The sequence below is a fragment of the Anser cygnoides genome, chromosome 7 (genome assembly GCF_040182565.1).
Source record: "Anser cygnoides isolate HZ-2024a breed goose chromosome 7, Taihu_goose_T2T_genome, whole genome shotgun sequence".
Lineage (NCBI taxonomy): Eukaryota > Metazoa > Chordata > Aves > Anseriformes > Anatidae > Anser > Anser cygnoides.
The window spans coordinates 16,154,564-16,172,441 of record NC_089879.1 but is presented as its reverse complement, the minus strand read 5'-3'; the positions used below and the strand labels follow the sequence as shown (position 1 = coordinate 16,172,441).

Below are 17,878 nucleotides of genomic sequence, written 5' to 3'. Positions count from 1 at the left end.
TTCTTTGTTAGGTGTATTGTAGGTTGAGATACATGGTCACATTTCTGCATAGTTACAGGGAATCCAGAACATAAGTACTGCAATTTCAGTTTCCTAAATATTCAGTGAATTCTGCACTGGAAAAATAAATATTGGAAATATATATTTTCAATTTTATCTGCAGTTTTAACCTCTAAAAATAATCTCTGTGTTTTCTGAAAAAAATAAATCAGAGTAAAAGGAATGGGACTGTTTAATTTCCCCCATTTTATTCACTTTTACTTGAGCTATTCAAAGGCATTTCCATTCTCTCAGAGTCATAATACTGGTATGAAAGGATGTTCAGAGATGTTTGTTGATGTTGTCTGTAACAATGTTCAGAAAAGAGGTGTAGATTCACATATGTAGCAGGATTCAGGAACCACACTTACTTATTAATGGTAGTAAAAATTGAGGATCAACAATTGAATACTATGTTTCAGAGTTTAAGAATATTTTTTAAAGATTAGAATAAAACCTATCAGGGGACAAATTATGGCCAGTATGCTTTATGCATTGTTTCACATTCCAAATTACAACAAAGCAATGTGGATCTTTTTTTTAGTTGAGCTTTTCAACATTTTGACTAAACTGGCTGTAGCCTGTCCTTCACATTTTTTTTATGTGTATGCAGGTAAGTAAAGAAGAATCTCATAATATTAGCACATTCCTAAATTTTAGTGTTTAACTTGGTTCTGGTAACTGTTGCAAATCACTCATCATGACTTTAAAGATCGCCAGAGGTCACAGTGTCACAATTATCAAACCACTGAAATTAATTATATGGTCTACGTTTTACATGTAGGGTACATGAATGACATGGTTAGGTCTCTTCCTTATGGAAGTGCTGCAGAGGACAAGTTGATATAATTCACTTTTATCAGATGAAAAAAGAGCAATGATTGTGTCCAGAATTGAAGAAATGGGCCCGTTACACACTACACTCTTGCAGTGTCTTCAAATTGACATCTATGAATCTACTGAATAATTATGGATCTTATTATGGAAGATTACCCCCCACCACCCCCCACGAATTTAGACGATGACATAAAATCAATTTTCTTTAGTTCTCTATACCCACATTAATTAAATTTCTTGGAATTGTTCTATATTCAGTAATAGATCCTTTTGAAAATGCAGCAGTAGCAGAAACATTATAAGATAGTAATCAAAGCATTTAAAATCATTCTTTCATAAATGCCCATGTTTCAGACAAAGAATAGGTAATTTCATCCATTATATGCAAATGTAGGATAATTCCTATTTAATATTATCCAAGATTTTCATCTTTTTTTTTTGTTTGTTTGTTTAATCTTGATTATTTCCAAGGAATTAATTTCATTAGAAAAAACACAAAATAAAATAGCATGGTTGGAATTCAGAGGTTGTAGATTTGGTGGAAAATGTCAATTATTAGCATCATAAATAGCTACTCAGTGAATTCCATAAAAGCACAATGAAACTATTGAGAGCTTCTGTATTGACAAAGTGAAGATAAAGAACATGCTTTTGGGCATGCATGAAGGTTTTTTCCTCTTGCTTTCATATTGCTGTTCATCTGTGATATTGATCCACTGAATAATGCTGTGACATTTTTGCTTTAAAACTTTTTTTGGGGGAATAAGTTTAAAAAATGACTTTGGAATTAATGGGATATGACCATACTAAAACTTTGGGGTGGTAGATTTATTATTATTATTATTATTATTATTATTATTATTATTATTATTATTATTTCCTTCTATGGGCAGAATAGTGAAATCTGTACTCCAAATAAGACTGATAGGATTTTAGTTTGGCTCAGTACTGAAGTACTGTAAGACTGTTTATAATATGCAAGCAAAGAGAAATGATCTCTCCATTTATACTTGCAATTGAATTCCATTTTGGAAAAGAATGTTTGACACAACCTCCAAACATATGTGTTTTATAGAATGTAGTATAAAAAATATTTTTATGTACTTTATATGCTTATAGCCTTTTTACGCTTACCATCTGTTTCTGTGTACTATTGAGACATTGCCCTCAGTGCAGAATTAAAGAGCTGCAGGGTGCCCAGTTACCCCATCTCTCCAGCCTGCAGTGTCACCAGCATCATGTATACAACTGAGAGCTTCTAATGAATAAAATACAAAATTATAATTTCAGTCAAATTAGGCAGTGTTGAGACATTTCTTGTTCTATGAAATTTGCGTGAGGGAATCCAGCTACCTAAAATATTGCAAAATATTTGCATTTCTTATTTTTGCAGTAAAAACAAAGGCTACTCTCCTTATTTCAACCCTTTGTTGAAAGTGTGCATTTAACTAAATCACGCAAAGATGCTGGGCATACTACCTTATTATTTTTTAGATTTCTCTTTGATGAGAACAGCTCACATATCAAAACAATTGTCTGCTGAATATAACTATGCAAAGAAAGGATGATGTATCTGCATATATGCAATATGCTATTCTTTATCTTCAATATAGGATACATTCTGTCCAGTATTTCCACTGTGAAACCACCTTGTTACTGACTTATTATTAATTTACCACTCCTTTAGAAAACAGTATTGAAATATGTGCTCTTCTATTGACCTTAGCAATTTACTTCAGTCTTTGGAGTGGGAGTGAAGACATCTGAAAAATGGTTCAGAATGGGTTTACGAACTCTGGAAGAGGTAAAAGCTGATAAGACCCTGAAGCTGTCAAAAATGCAGAGAGCAGGTAAGGTGCAAGTCCCATTAAAAACTCAGTATCTCTGCCATCTGAGAACTTGAAAACAGAATCAGAGGAGGAGGCAGTGGCAGCACAGTTCACTTATAAATCCATTTTCTTGCTGCAGCACCTTTGGAATATTATATTATTAGGTTAAAATAATATTTGAGGTAACAGGGCATCCTAAAATGGTGTCATTCAACAGCTATGAATATGCACTTTTGAAAATACCTACTCAGATATCCAATGAAATCCACTTTTATACACAAAATTATTAATGAGTCATTAATGCACAGTCTGTGAAAATAACTTCCAACATTAGGAAAACCCAGAACTACTTTTCAGAGGAGACCCATCTTGTTCAAGGCAGCCCTACTCCAGTAATAAATCAAGACTTTTCATAAAATATATAATAAATTGCTTGCAAAATTACCTCCATAATCCTGGCACATCTTAACTTCAAAGTTTTAAATGTGATAAAATGAACAATGTTGCTTACACACAGATTTTTTGTGTGCAATTTCCCAAAGTAAAGGAACCCATTTTAAGAAAGCTATACTATACGTTAAGAAAATGAGATTATATAACATGACATTAAAATCATGTAACTTTATTTTTGTACTAAATCCCTGTATTTTATATCATTTTAGAATCCTTAGATTCTAAATCAGAAGGTTTGTGATCAGGCGTAAAGAAAGCTGGGATATTTCATATACTCTGAGCCCCTTGCTTGGGTAAACCACCATTTCAGGAAGACTCCAAGACTTCCCTTTAAAGCAGAACATCCAGAATCCCAATTGTTGCGGACTGATAGGGAAGTGAGAGTAATTCAGGTTCCTGAGTCAAGTTCTCAGCGAGTGGAAACACCGTATTACTACTACCCTGACTACTATGTTTTTAAATTTTAACAGCTCTTCTTATAAATTATAATGACGAAGTGGGCCAGGTAAGAAGCTGTCTCCTGCCTGTTATTCCTCCATAGTCAGAGCAGGAGGCTGACTCTAGGAATGGTGGGGAGGAAGGAAAAGACTTCTGAATAAGATGAATCAAAATATATTTCTTTGCATAATGTGCCCTGAAACATACCTATAGTTTCAGGTTCAAGGTCAGGCATTTCTTCTTGCTGCTAGTTAGGATTCTCTTGTCCTTAGTACAAACTAAGTGGCTTGACTTCCTGGTGAGGCGTGGCTTTATATTTCGCACTGGGCTTACATAATGCCATGTAGATTTTAATATTCCACAGAGTGATCAGCACTTTTTTACCTTTGATTTCCAGGGTTTCTCTACTATGAGGACCTTGTTAGCTTTGTATCTAAAGCAGAAGCAGATGCAGTAAGCTTGATTGTCAAGAATACTGTGTGCACGTTTCTACCAGATGCTTTAGTTACCATAACTGGTGGTTTCAGAAGGTGAGTGAAAACAAATGAGCTCACTTAACTGTTTCATTCAGGTATAGACAAAATGATGTTGATTTCTTGGAAAAAATCAAAGAAACTCAGTGGGAAAGCAACAGAGATTGTTTTAATTTATTTTTTTTAAATGGGAGAGCAATCCTATGGCATTCCTCAATACCTTTGTTTTATTACTATTGATGCTGTTTTGTCAGAACAAAATTAATCTAAGAGCAGCTTGCTGGAAAAAGGATGTTCAGATCATATAATATAATGGAGTATATTTTTTTCCTCTTTTAGTGGATCTGAATTCCCAAGCCTGAGACTATTGTAAAGCCTTGCTTGAAACAAAGACACAGTAGCTTTAAGGCAAATATTTGAGCATGTAGTCACATGAGATTGAAATGTAGTGAGATAGAGCTGGTAGCATTAGAAGTATACTTTGCAATAAGTACTGACAAAATTGTATATACACTAATCTCTGATCTCAGAGGTTCTTTCCTATCTGATTATTTTTCCTAAAGATGTTGGTCTTGCTCTGTAAAACAAAACCCAGAACAGCAAAGTAATGAGAAAAGGAATAGTCTTCAGGAGTGTCATCTTTCTTGCTCTGTACTCAGTCCCTCAGTATGTCTGCTTATAGCACATCATGCTCATAAACCAAAAAGCCTTACTCAACATCTTAAGTCTGCTGCTTAATTTGTTACTTTGTTAATTTTTTAATTGGTTATGTTTTTAAAGGTAAAAATATCTTTCAAAAATAGTTAAAATATCCCTTTAAGGCTCAAAATATGCAGTTCCATCACTCTTACACAACTAAAAAGGGTATGAAAGGAAAAGACAGAATAATGTTAGTAATTCATGTCTCACCTGTGTGAAATAATATTGTGGGCCTAGATAGACTCATAGACTCACTCCTGTGCAAAAGTAAATATAAGACAAATATAAGGTCTGTAATATTTGGAATTGCACAGTGATTGTGATAAATGTATTTCATCACCTTTGTGCAACCTAATGATATTTATAGTTATTCCTTGCATGTCCTATATTTATTGTAAGGATATTTGTGGACACCAGATACCTATTTTCTATAAAACAGCATCATCAACAAGAAGCATTAGGCTCAAATATGAACCCTGACCAGAAGTATAAGTGCAAGATTGAGTTTTATATTCAAAAACCTCAAGTGTCATCCTTCTGAAACTCCCTGTTTAAGGGGCATAAGATGACAATCTGTTCACACCAATGTCAATCAGTCAGGGGTCTTGTGTTGTTAGTAACAGATATAACAGATTAACACATGCCTGGATAGGTCAGAGAGTTGCAGAGACAGATCTGTTATCACACTGAAAACTCCCAGTTTCTTTTGATATGATGTATTTATGAGCTTTTTTTGGCAGCATAGTTGTTTTCAAGGTTGAATCTCACACATTCAAATTTAAACCCATTATGCTGCTTATTTATTTCAGGGGTCTATGGTAGTTAGCCTTCTCTTTTTATTAAGAACAAGCCTTGTATTTCTAAGTGGGTATGTCAACTCAGAAAATAATAAATTTTATGTCAACTCAGAAAATAATAATTTTAAATATCTAATGATGTCTTTAGTAAGTGTGTATATTAATTACATTTAAAATACACAGAGAATATACTCAAAATGTTTCAAATGTCAATCCTAAGTGATATTTTATCAGTCCATGGACAGCAAATGATTCAGTGTAGGATTTCTAGAAACTTGATTAAAGGGATTGAGGTAACTTTATTAGGCAGCTATACTTTAAATACTGAACTGCAATGGAATCTGTATGACTAGATTTTTTTTATGTCTGTCTCATGTGGTAGCAATGTTGGACTGAGCTGTAGCAGGCAGCCTGTGTAAGCCACCAGCTTCCAATTTTCAATTAGCAAATTATTACTTGTTTCTTTCATGATCTATTATTTAAATAGATAATAAATAAAATTTCTTTAATAAAATAAGTAGGCAAATTTTATTCATCAAAAAACTTGCATGGATTCTCTCATACCACACCTTGTACACTACTAACACAATGGAAAAAATAGTTTGTGATTGCTCTGAATAATGTATTTACTCCCCAGGACCCAGATTTTTCTTGTTTTATGTAATTCTTTCATAACTGTTGAAGTAGTAGTTCCTTGTATTCTCTGGACTTGACTGGAGAGTTGAAAGTCAGGAATCCATAAGTCCTTAGTTACTCTGCAGGAGAACTGGATGAATTACCAAAAGCAGAATTTCCATTGCTTGATCTGCAGTCATGGAGATTCGGTAGGGATCTCCTTTGGATCTATGTTGTTTATTCAAAAAGCCAGACTTACAAGTTGTTCAAGTAAGACACGACAACTGGAAAAGCTATTGCAATCTGTGCTGTAATCTGATTGAGAACATGTCAAGAACAGTTTCTCTGGTTTTGAGTACAATTTATTTCCTCTTCCTTATTCTCTTGTCACAGCCTAGCCCCAAAATTTTCTTTTACCTCTTCTCAAGGGTCATATTATTGAAGCAGAATTCAGCGTCTGCTACTTCCTTGATGCCTTTTGTTTCTGAATCTTTAATCTTTCTGCCTGTTTTCACAAAACTATAGCTCAGAATGTCTTTAATCAGAAGTATTTTCCTTGTGTCTTTGGTTGGAAGCAGCAGGAATGCTATGTCTAGTTGAAGGTAACTCTCTTTTCAGCTATCTGAATCCATAAAGAGATATAAATACTTTCAATTAACTGAAATAAAAGGTCATGATAGCAACCCTTCACAGCTCCCAGTTTCAATGATCCTTAATTAACCCTGCAATAACTCCCTAATTTGAAATCATTCATGAGCAGAAATGAATAAACTTATGAAGTCTGGATGAGTTTATCCTTTGTTAGTCTCCAACAGAAACATTTAGCTAAGCACCTATAAAACGTATTTCTGGAGTTTCATTTGGTATAGTCAGGTATGAGAAGTTGGTAGATGTTAATTTTTTTTAAATCCTCTTCGGGCTTTTCTCTGGGTCATTTTGAAACAAATTAAAACACTGAAATGCATGGAAATACAGAAATAGAACAACTTTTGTGAAATAAATCACAACAATGCTGTGAAGAATGCATTTTGTTATCCATCTAGCAAGGTCTAACAGCTTGATTGTGGAGAAGGAAGTATTGAGTTTGATGATATCCCAATATAAAATATACCAGGGACAATGTTATGAGAAAGACTTGAATTTACTGTGCAGTCCATTTGAATCAGGAATTGGCATGACATGGTTTTCAGTGCTCAGCCTCTCTTGTTGTGAATTTCTGAGATTTAAGACTATTTTCTTCCAAAGTTAATGAGACAAATCTTGAGAGGTGGAGAATAGCATCATATGTCCCAAGTACCTCTGAGGCAGGAGTGTAGTTTAGTGTAATGCGTGTTCAAACGTATAACTTTTAAATGAGAGGTAAACTGAGGACCTGGTCTCTCCCTTAATAACTTAAACACACACACACACACAAAATATCTGGTGAGAATTAATAATTTTTCAGTAGCAGTAGCATTATCTCATTCTGCATATTTTACTGCATGTTGTTAAAAAAGAAAAATATTATTAACAATGTGTTAATCAATGTGTTAATGTTGTTATTAATAATATTACCATTATTGACAGATTGTTAGTAATGACAAGCAGACAGAACTTCACGCTAGGTTTCATGGCAGTGAATAATCCGGTTTTCCCCCTTTTTTCCCCTGTAGCTCTATGTTGGGACATGGTTTCACAATGATTTCGAGAAAAGCTTGTCATGGGCTAAATCATTATCATCCCATTCTGCAACATCCTGGATTTTTGTTAACTTTATTTAGCTGTTAATATTTGGTTTTACCACAAGAGATGATCTAGACTGAAGGCTTTTCAAGAGCAAAAATGCTTGGAAACACTTGTGTAGCTTATGGCTTCAGTCACTGTGCTGGCTGTTTATATCCCAACTTGCACAAACACAGAAAACCATTTTAAATAGAGAAGTTCAGAAAATGATTTGGAATAAGAATTAAATAATACGATAAAAATTATCATGCTCTTTTACTATACCTCTGGTATGGCTTTCTGACAGCCTTTCTGCTTGCTTTGTCCATACGATTCACAAGTGATTTACAAATTCGGTTCCAGTTTTCTTGTGTTTCATGTAGCACCCTCAGATGCTTGTACATAGATCTGCAGTGGCAGGATGGTTGTATGAATTTTGTAATATGTTCAATTCTGAGAACTGTTCAGAAGAAAACAAAATACATGTCGACTGTGCTTTGTTTATACAACTTTTACCAGCAGCATCGTCTGAGCACAGGCTACAGGCTCCACAGTCAGAGGCTACAGCAGCTATAGAAAATGAGGATGGTTTTTCTGCCAAAACCAGCAGAAGTTAACCCACCACCTTAGGACTTCTCAGCCTTCTCTAGAGTCATGTTCAAAACCAAAAATCTAAGATTTTTTTTTCCCATCTGTACTTTTAATAACCTGTCAGCTGAGTATGTAGGAAAACATTTTTTTTGTACTGAATAATTCTGCTGTTGTGTCATTCTTATTGGATGACTTCTGAGCATTATTGTTCTTCATTCTGTAGTCATAATCTTTATATTCAGGAACTGTTAAGAATATCCATGGTACTGTAAGAACTTTGTGGAATCCGCTGAGTACCTGCTCTAGAAGGAACTCTATGTCTAATTTCTCATGCCTTTGAGGTGAATAATACTCCACTTATGCAAAAGCTCCATAGTATACAGGAAAGACGGTCCACAACAGGAAGGCAAGAAGAAACCATTAGAAAGATTTACTTATTTAGCCAGCAGAAGTCCCCATTAACCTTGGCCAACCTGTAAAAAGTGCCCACAACTAGCCAAGGGTATTCTATGTTATTTTGGTTCATTGTGATGCTAAGTGATTGTGTCATTGTGTAAAAATCACTGAGATTTTGCTTCTGTACTTTGTTTTAGGTAATTTTTCATATTGCAGTTCTTAAAGAGGTGTCCAAGTGTCTTGGGCAATGCATCAAATTAGAATAACTAGTACTAGTCATGTAGTATTTGCCTGGGCAGGAGGATAATTCCTTCAGACTGCATCAGTCTTTGGGAAGTTTTATCTCAGAATCTCTTATTTTTTGAATTCTTTTCTAACAGTCTAATTGTGGATCACCGTCTCCTACCTTGAATTTTCTATTATCTCATCAATCAGAATTTGAGGCTCTATAGCATTTTAGAGTAAGGATTGCCCATGGTAAAGTAGTGAAGACAGCAAAGGAGAGGTACAGTGTGCCTCAGTCAGCAGCACTCCTTTTGTATATTGCAATGCAAATGTTTCTTTCTTGTGTGCAAAGACATTTCCTACAAGGAAAAGAAAAACATAAAGAAATGACATAGGATCGGACTCTGGTCTTTCTAGATGTGTATCAAGAAAATTGATCAAAGGTATCCTACCTTTCCATCTCAGAAATAAGGTAAAATGAAATAGTTGAGAAAAAGAAACACTTACAGGAATTATGTTACAGATGCTCACATTGATGAGTATCTAATGTTATTGTGATACCTTCATTTCAGAAATGGGACTTTCACGAGTAATCTGGAATCACAATTATCTAACTGTATTGATACATGCTCATAAATGAGAGAATGTCAGATGTAATTCATGAAATATATTACATTTCCCAAGATCTTGGTATACATTCAAGACTTTGTGGTTTATCTAACTGAGATAGGCATGTGGCCTGTGAGTGAATTCCTTGATAAGCCCTGATGAAAAGCTCCATTTGACCTTGTCATATTGGGATACTTCCAATAAAATACTCAGCCACAGCAGGATGCAGGGGTAGAAGCTAGAACCCTTGATGTAACTCCAAATCTTTGTAAGGTTCTGAGAAATAAATGCATTTGAAATCTTGTTACACAAATTATTTTCTTTATGTTCAGATCTAGGATTAAAATAATACCAGACTTCAAGCTAATTTAATTAATTTTGCAAAACTTGCTTTCATTAATGTTTTAGATTAACTCATAAGCAGAGGCTCCTTATTCTACTCACTCCCTGCATTATGTTGTATCTTTACATGCATATGCATAGTGAATGCATTTGCAATTTTCTTAGAAGTATTTCTATGCTTTTTGCTCCAAAACCCAAGTATAATAGGGGAAGATATAAGCTGTACCCACCGCTTTGCCTGTGATAAACTATTGTCCATTCTGGATGGGGCTTTTGCCTGGGCACTTTGCCTGGGCACCGCTTTGCCTGTGATAAACTATTGTCCGTTCTGGATGGGGCTTTTAACCCAGAGATCTTCTAATCTGATTTGGTCTGTCCTTAAGTTTAGCAAGTCCGGTTCACCTCACCCAACTCCATGAGTGTTTGACCTTGAGGTTTGCTCTGAATAAAAATAGTCTATGTCAGGAGTTAGAGACACTCCAACAGGGAAAGAACAGAAGTTGTCACTAGTTTCTGCTTCAGCTTTCCCATAACTCCTTGAAAAATAAGCTGAGGAAGGAGAAAATAATTTTTATCCAAATTAATGGCTAACCAAGTCAAGTTAGAAGGTAATCTTTTGGGGTAATTTAGATGCTTCCTTTTGTCATTAGAACTTTGAGGTTTGCCTTGAAGTTTCCATGATAGTCTACACCTCCACCTCCTGGAGTGGATTTGCAATAAACTTAACAATATTCAGTGTTTTTTGTTTCATATCACCACTGATGAAGTACTGATTATTAGTATAGTACTTATTAAGTCAGCCAAAGTAATGCAAGCAATTGCACACACAATGGTATATGAAAGCACAGATTATATTAGGTCAGGATTATTGCAACAAAGCCTTCTGTATTGATATTGTAAATTTTTTAAAATTTAATTGAAAAAATGAGAAAGAAAGACAAAACCAAAGGGAAAGGTACTTTCTTTTCAGGCAGTCAATCTGAAATGTTAGTTATTTACTGATACATGATCAGATTTGTTACCATTTTAATTCCAGACAAACTTTTAATACAAAACTTACCTATGGCTAAAATCTTTAAAATTACTTGTTTGATAACTGTTTTGTGCTATTTAGAGTATTTGTTGTTATCTGGAATATAAGGAATATTGGCAGTAGTATTTTCAAATTACAGAGGCAAACCTGTAGAAAGAGAACTTATCACAAGTAAACAACAAGGAGTTAAATAGGGTATTGTCTTAAAAATAGATTATTTCTTTAAAGTTCGCACGAAAGTTATTTTTCGTCCATTTGATATTCAAATCTCACATTTGATGTTAAAATGAAAATCAATGTGTGCAATTAATACAAGACTAAAATTCATAGGACTCGAATTGTTTTTCATCACAAATGGCAAGTAGGTTGCTTTATCCTATAAGAAGCTATTCTAACGTGTATGAGAGAAAAACTCCAGTTGCGTTTAGGTTAAGTTAGCTACTTAGATCAATGTGGCCATTATCACAGGCAGAGATGTCCTGTTACAGAGAATTCTGCTGATAGATGTGGTAAACTGCAGAAGTTTAAAAGCAGGAACAGTAAAAGAACAGAGTCAGAATAAGAGAGAGGCTTGCTGTAAGCAGATAATTTCTGCATGTATGTGTACGGTAATATTACACGTATATATGACTGCTTATATATGAAGAAAGCAGAATAACAGACAATCATGTTATTCAAAGATTTTTTTCTCCATTTGCTTTTTTTCTGATTTGCCCTTAAAGGTCACTTTCAATCATTTTTGATACATGAGGGTCAGTCATTTGACAATTCTGGGTTTCTGAATTATACTGAAATATTTTTAGAATGCTTGCCACTTCATAAAACCAAAATGTTAATGGCTTCACTAAGTCAAATTAAATTTTAATGACCATGGTTTAATTTTTCTTTTAGCCCATTCACATCCTTTAAAAAGCATTAAATGTGATTCAGTTGTCTTCTAATATCACAGCTGACCTGAATAGCCTTTTCAATTAGCCTTTTAGATGAAGCAGATCTGATACATTTTAAATAAATAAAGACCTCTCTTTATTGGTTAAATGCTGATATTCACAGCTCATTTAGTCCATCTATTGAGATGCAATGTCAAAAGAACAACAATTTCTTTGTGTAATGTTGGTGAAGTATTTGTAGAGATTAGAGAGAAAAAATCACAGCATCTTTGCTTTGTAATTGAACGGAATTTAAGAAAGAGGAACTCAAAAAGATCTAAGTAAGATTTTAAGAAAGTTACATAGTTGAGAAATGAGGTAGAGTTGTTAGCCAAGAAATTATATACAATAAAAGTTTGTTTTTTGTTTTTTTGTTTTTTTTTTTTTTAATAAATGGTGAGAAAAATAGTGAGCTAACAGTGCAGACATCCCTCATGAATTTATTCTGACACCTAGCAAATAATCTAATCTCTGATGTTCTACGCGTTTTAAAACCTGTTAGTTCTATACTAGTGAAATATGTTTTAATCTTTTCATGGATTATTTTAGTGTTTACAAAGTTATCTGTCTATTAATTGTACAAAAAGTGATGGAAATTGTTAGAAATTTACTCATTCAAAAGCATTTTTTACACTTCCATAATTCTGTTTGAACACTTATTCTTATTTTTGGATGACAGTTTCTCAAAACCTTTGCTATGCAGTAGAGACTGACTACTATGATAAAACCTTCACTGCGTACGGGGGCAGGCGTGAGGAAGGAGGTCTCTGGGTTGAATGCTCAGCATGGGAAATAACAAAAGTGACCTCGGGTGTCTGTTATATTGTCTGGGTTGTTTGATGAGCTAGAATGAGGAGGATTTGGACTGTAGATGTATCATTTTCATTTGTTTTCATTATCAAACTGCAAAAGAATGATATTATCATCAGCTAGGAAAAATTTCAGTCCCGACCACAGTTTTGTCCTTTTAGTTGCTTGTAGGAGTATCAGATTATAAACATGCACAAAAGTACCTTGTTCCCTCCTGATGTAAAGTCCTAGCTCTAAAACACGCCAATCTATCCTGATGGCTGGCTCATTTGAATCACCTAAATGGAAAGAAGCAGTGACAGCTGTCAGTACAGATAACAGCACTCCAAACACCATCCACTTGTCCAGTGGCACTCTTTAAGATAATATACTGTTAGGATTCCAAAATGTTAAAACAGGTTTTGTATTATTTATACAATTTTCTAGATAAGTTTGCCAAAGTGAATGTTCTGAAGTTATGAAAGGGAGGTTATAATCCAACTATTTATTGTTCCAATATACTGATGAAATAAATATACTTAGTAACCTATATTCTGCTGACCATTCCCATTTTAATACAGTTAGCAATAAAAATTAATGTGATTTTTATTATGCTAGGTTAAAATTATTCATTCAACACTTGGTGGTGGTGGGGCAGAGAGGCAGGTAACCAGATACAGAGCATTCTAATTTGCTAAAATTGATTTATCGGTGTAATTTTATGTGCTGGAAAATCTGTTTCCTATGCTAACCTTGAACTGTTGCTCTTCAAATGTTTTGGTAATTTGGGAGTACGTAAGTATGATTATGTCATGGGGGAATAAAAGCTGTTCTAATTAGAAGAACAAGTAATTGTTACCTGACATTAACATGAACAGAGATACATTCACAGACTGAATAAGCTTCATTTTCAAAATCTGTGGAGAGAATGACAAGTAATTCTTCACAAGAAAATCTCAGGCAAAATCAATGATGATAAGCTTAGAACTATTCTGTAGCAGAGTTGTGTTATATGTGTTGCATTTAATTCAAAGTGCATAAAAAAGTGCTCAGACGCAGTCTGCAGACATTATTTTTCATGCTAGTGATATTAGTGATATTATACACTATCCTGTCATAGGAATGTGCTAAAGAGAGAATATGAACACCTAATTTTCAGTAAGTGTTTGACTTTATCACATGCTTCTCTATCTGTAAGAAGTTCTAAAATCACAGAAGATTTGTTTTTGGAATTTTAATGTCTTTTCACTTTTTTTTTTTTTTTTAATCTTGAGGAACAATAAAATTTGGATATTACAGTTTAGGTAATGTTGGTTAGCTGGAAAATATCTGCTAAAATGTTTAGAACAGTTGTCAAAATTGAAAAAAAAATGTCAAATTAAAAAAAAACACATTTTATTTGAAGAACTGGACTGAAACGTCATCCTGTTGAGTCCTGTAAAGGCTATAATTCAAGTGATTTGTACGTGGAATGAGTTCTTCAGACAGAATTTCTCTTTTTCATGAGTAGCCTCAGCTATAGTGTTCTACTATATTGTGTTATTTCACCTGAAGACCAGTGGTATTGTGCATCATAGAAAATGTAGTCAAGAGGCACAGAAATTCTGTGAAGCACTGTGATAGTATTTCAAGAACATTTTGATTTAGGGTTTGGCCAAGAAATTGAAATAACAACTTGAATTAGGTTGTATCATTATATTTTTTTCCCATTTATATTTAACTGTCCATGTAAATCCTTTTGCTTTCTCACATTTTTTGTTACCAGCCCTGCTAAATCTTTGTTGTAAATCATAGATTCAGAGATTAGAGAATAAACCACCAACTATAATTATCACTCAGAATTTGTAGCAAAACCAAGTACCAGCAAATATTGTCCAGTCATTATTGATTTTTGATGATGATTTTTTTTTTATGCATTCTACATCAATATTCCTGGGAGGCATCAGCTTTTCAAGTAGTGCTCTGAAAAGTCACAATAATCAGGGTGTCTCTTGGAAATGTTTGGCATGAAGACAGGTAGTATCATTGATTTTTGAAATGCTCAGCTAGTGAATTTAAACAGATGGATTTTAACTCTCTGGCCAGGAAGTATGTTGAAGTAGAACATTTAGATTGCAGTATGTGTAAAACATTTGCTGTAAACGGATGAGCACTGGGGGTTTCACAGGCTGTTTCACAAATAAATAATGATAGGGTAAAATGCGTTCATAATGGTACATAAAATTGGTAAGTGAAAATATTCTAAAAGTTATAGAGCATTAGGTACAAGGAGGACTATTAAGTTAGTGGAATATATTTAGGGAAAGATGAAATAGTAAACTAAAAAGAAAGATAAAAAAGATTTCAGATAAGGTGGCAAGATAAAAGAAAAACAAATACTAGAGGTCAAAGCAGACATGTACATGACCTTGATGAGACAGGGTGTCTAGTCTATCCCAGCCGAAACCAGGACAGTTATATAGTTCTGTTTCTCAGATTTTCCTCTGTAAAATAGTTTCATTGGGGTCATTTGATAACAGAGGATGTCTTACAAAATCCAAGTAGCTCAAGGTGTGAATGGAATGAAAGGAGACAGATAGTAATCAAAAAGTTGTTTAGAACAATTGAAAAATTTCCCTTCTCTTTCAGAGGGCCACATGTAGAGCTTGGAGAAAATATTGTCCACAGTTAAAATCCTTAATGAGCTATCCTTGTACCGAATGGAGGTGAGGGAAAAGGCTTTATGTGACCTCATTATTGTTTCTGAGCTTTGTCTTCTCACTTAGCTCAGGAAGGGTCCGAGTGCAAGCAAAAGCTGAAAGTTCTGTTTTGGCATGTGAAGATTTATCTGAAGAAACAGTAAGCTTTCTTTGATAGCTGCTGTTTATGTGGCTTTGATTCAGCTTTGGTTTGACTCTGAGCTCTGTTCAGCAGGTTCTTCTGTGACCATTTTCCCCCGTCATGACTGTCCCTAGACTCTTTTCCATATGTACCTACAAGGATATAGGTTTAGGTGGGAAAGGAAAAGCTGCCACAGCAGTTTAAATAGCTCACTAACCAAGTCAAACATACAGTCTTTGAGGAAGGCTGGCACATCATGTTCAAATACTGAACACTTTTTTTCCCCCTTTCTTTGACTTCAGTGAATGTGCACTTAGAGCACGTGATCCTGTGCAAATATGTCAGCAGCTGTAAGTATCCCACTGAATTTTGTCTCCTCTCTGTTCTTGGGGCATGGATCTTCATAGAAATGAGAGACCTGCAGAAGAAACTGGTACTCTTGTCCAACAGAAATCAAATAAAAACCCTGCCTGCAGTCCCAGACTAAGTTTCCAGCAGTAAAATCAGCTTTAACATAGCATTAATGATGCATAATTCTGATTAAGAGATTTAATTAATATGAAAAAGAAAAAATGGTGCTAATGATGTTTAGTCAGCTTGCAGTCAGACGTGTATAGGTGTACCAGAAAACAAATGTCTTTTTCTTATTTTGTTTCAGACAAGACAATTGTAATTTAGCATCTCTTTTAAACATTTTTAAATCTCTTCGTAAACTCTGGTGTCTGTCCCCAAACAGCAATCCAGGAGAGGATTGAAAACAACTCATTACATTTTGTCTTTGTAGTCCTCCTTGGATGTGTCTTGCTTGTTTGGAGATCTTTCTTATGCATCAGATGTTTTCAAGTATGTTTTGTGAGTACATTTTACTTATTAACGTTTCAGGGCAATTATACCAGAGATGAAGTTATTATGAATATTTTGCTCTCTGTTAGTGAGCAGTTACCAAGCTGAACAATACTATGCTATGATTCACTGTTTGTAAAAGAGATTTGACAGACCCAGATACCAGGCAGCTCAGGGTTCACAGGATAAAATGCCTGTTGTTTAAAGAGATTAAAACACAGTTCTAATTATAATATGTATTGGTTTTACTACGGTTTTATTCCTAGAAGGCTGTCGTGAAAACAGGATATTTGTAGCAGAGCTTACTCACTGCTAATTTACTCTGAAGTCAAAGTTTATTATAGGCTGGTTAATTCCTGCAAAGGTGGTTGACAGTACAAAGGATGACATTTTCCTGGCAGATAATATGAGGAAAGGTGCAAGTATCAGTGACCTTGTATTATGCTTCAAGCAACCAGAAGTTATGTTTTGCAGATCCCTGTGAGCAAGAGTAGCCATAACATTTTAATTGAGTGTGACATGATCATGCTAGTGGTGTGTGGACATGATAATGAGGAGGTAACTGCTGACTTTTTTTTTTTTATTAAGATGTAAGTCAGAAAGGACATTTTCTACATGTCAGATAACAAGGAAAAATTAAAATAGTTAAAAATAAATTGTGTAGGCAATGCCTGCTATAAGAGGTTGCCAGAAATAGTCCTTTTTGTTGCTTTTAATTTCAGGACGGTGGAATCTATTATAGATCGTTGCTATGCTGTGGGAAAGTTGGATGGAAATGTTTCAGGCAATCTTTTTGAAGAATGGAAAAATCAGCATTAAATAGAGAGCAGCAGATCTGATAAGATGCACTGAGTTATAATCATCAGCTATGATAGCTATAGGTAATGAGAGTATGAAGACACGTTTAAGATGCCCTATTATTTGGGGACATATTTCAACCCAGTGCAGGTTGAAAAAGTTATATTAAGATTATATTCAGGAAGAAGTCGGATCAAGAGTTTAGAGAATTATGACTGACTCACTGAGTGTGTCTTTAAAAGTACATGGGAAGAACTCTATAATGTCTGGATCAGGAAAAATGCCATGGAGAGAACACTCAAAATTTTGTTCTCAGACAGAATATCTCCATGCCATGGTTTAGGAATTAAAGAAGTTGGCTAAGAACAATCACAGAAAATTTCAATTTAAGATTAAATCAACTAAGGCAACTTCATAACCTCCTTAGATTAATGGAGGATCATGTCTTGAAGCAAAGCAAGGGAATTTTTTAAAGGAGGGTAAAAGATTTCACTGTGGTGAGATTTAACTTAAGGAAGAAGGTGGATTTAATGACAGGGTTGTTTACACTTTAGAAGGGTTTTCTGTTATGCTTATACTTGTAGAGTACATTAGTAATGTTTCTCTGTGGAGATGCGGTGTT

At 34.4% G+C, this 17,878-nt stretch overlaps 1 protein-coding gene across 5 annotated transcripts in view; it reads left to right on the top strand.

The window, feature by feature from the left end:
- The window catches only part of DNTT (DNA nucleotidylexotransferase), a 168,808-nt gene that overhangs the window by 100,524 nt on the left and 50,406 nt on the right, over positions 1 to 17,878 (top strand). For all 5 annotated transcript variants that reach the window (XM_013186152.3, XM_067000584.1, XM_067000582.1 and 2 more), the window contains 2 exons: positions 2,603 to 2,726; positions 3,994 to 4,126. In XM_013186152.3, coding sequence (XP_013041606.1) covers positions 2,603 to 2,726; positions 3,994 to 4,126 — 257 coding nt within the window. The remainder of the gene's footprint in view (positions 1 to 2,602; positions 2,727 to 3,993; positions 4,127 to 17,878) is intronic.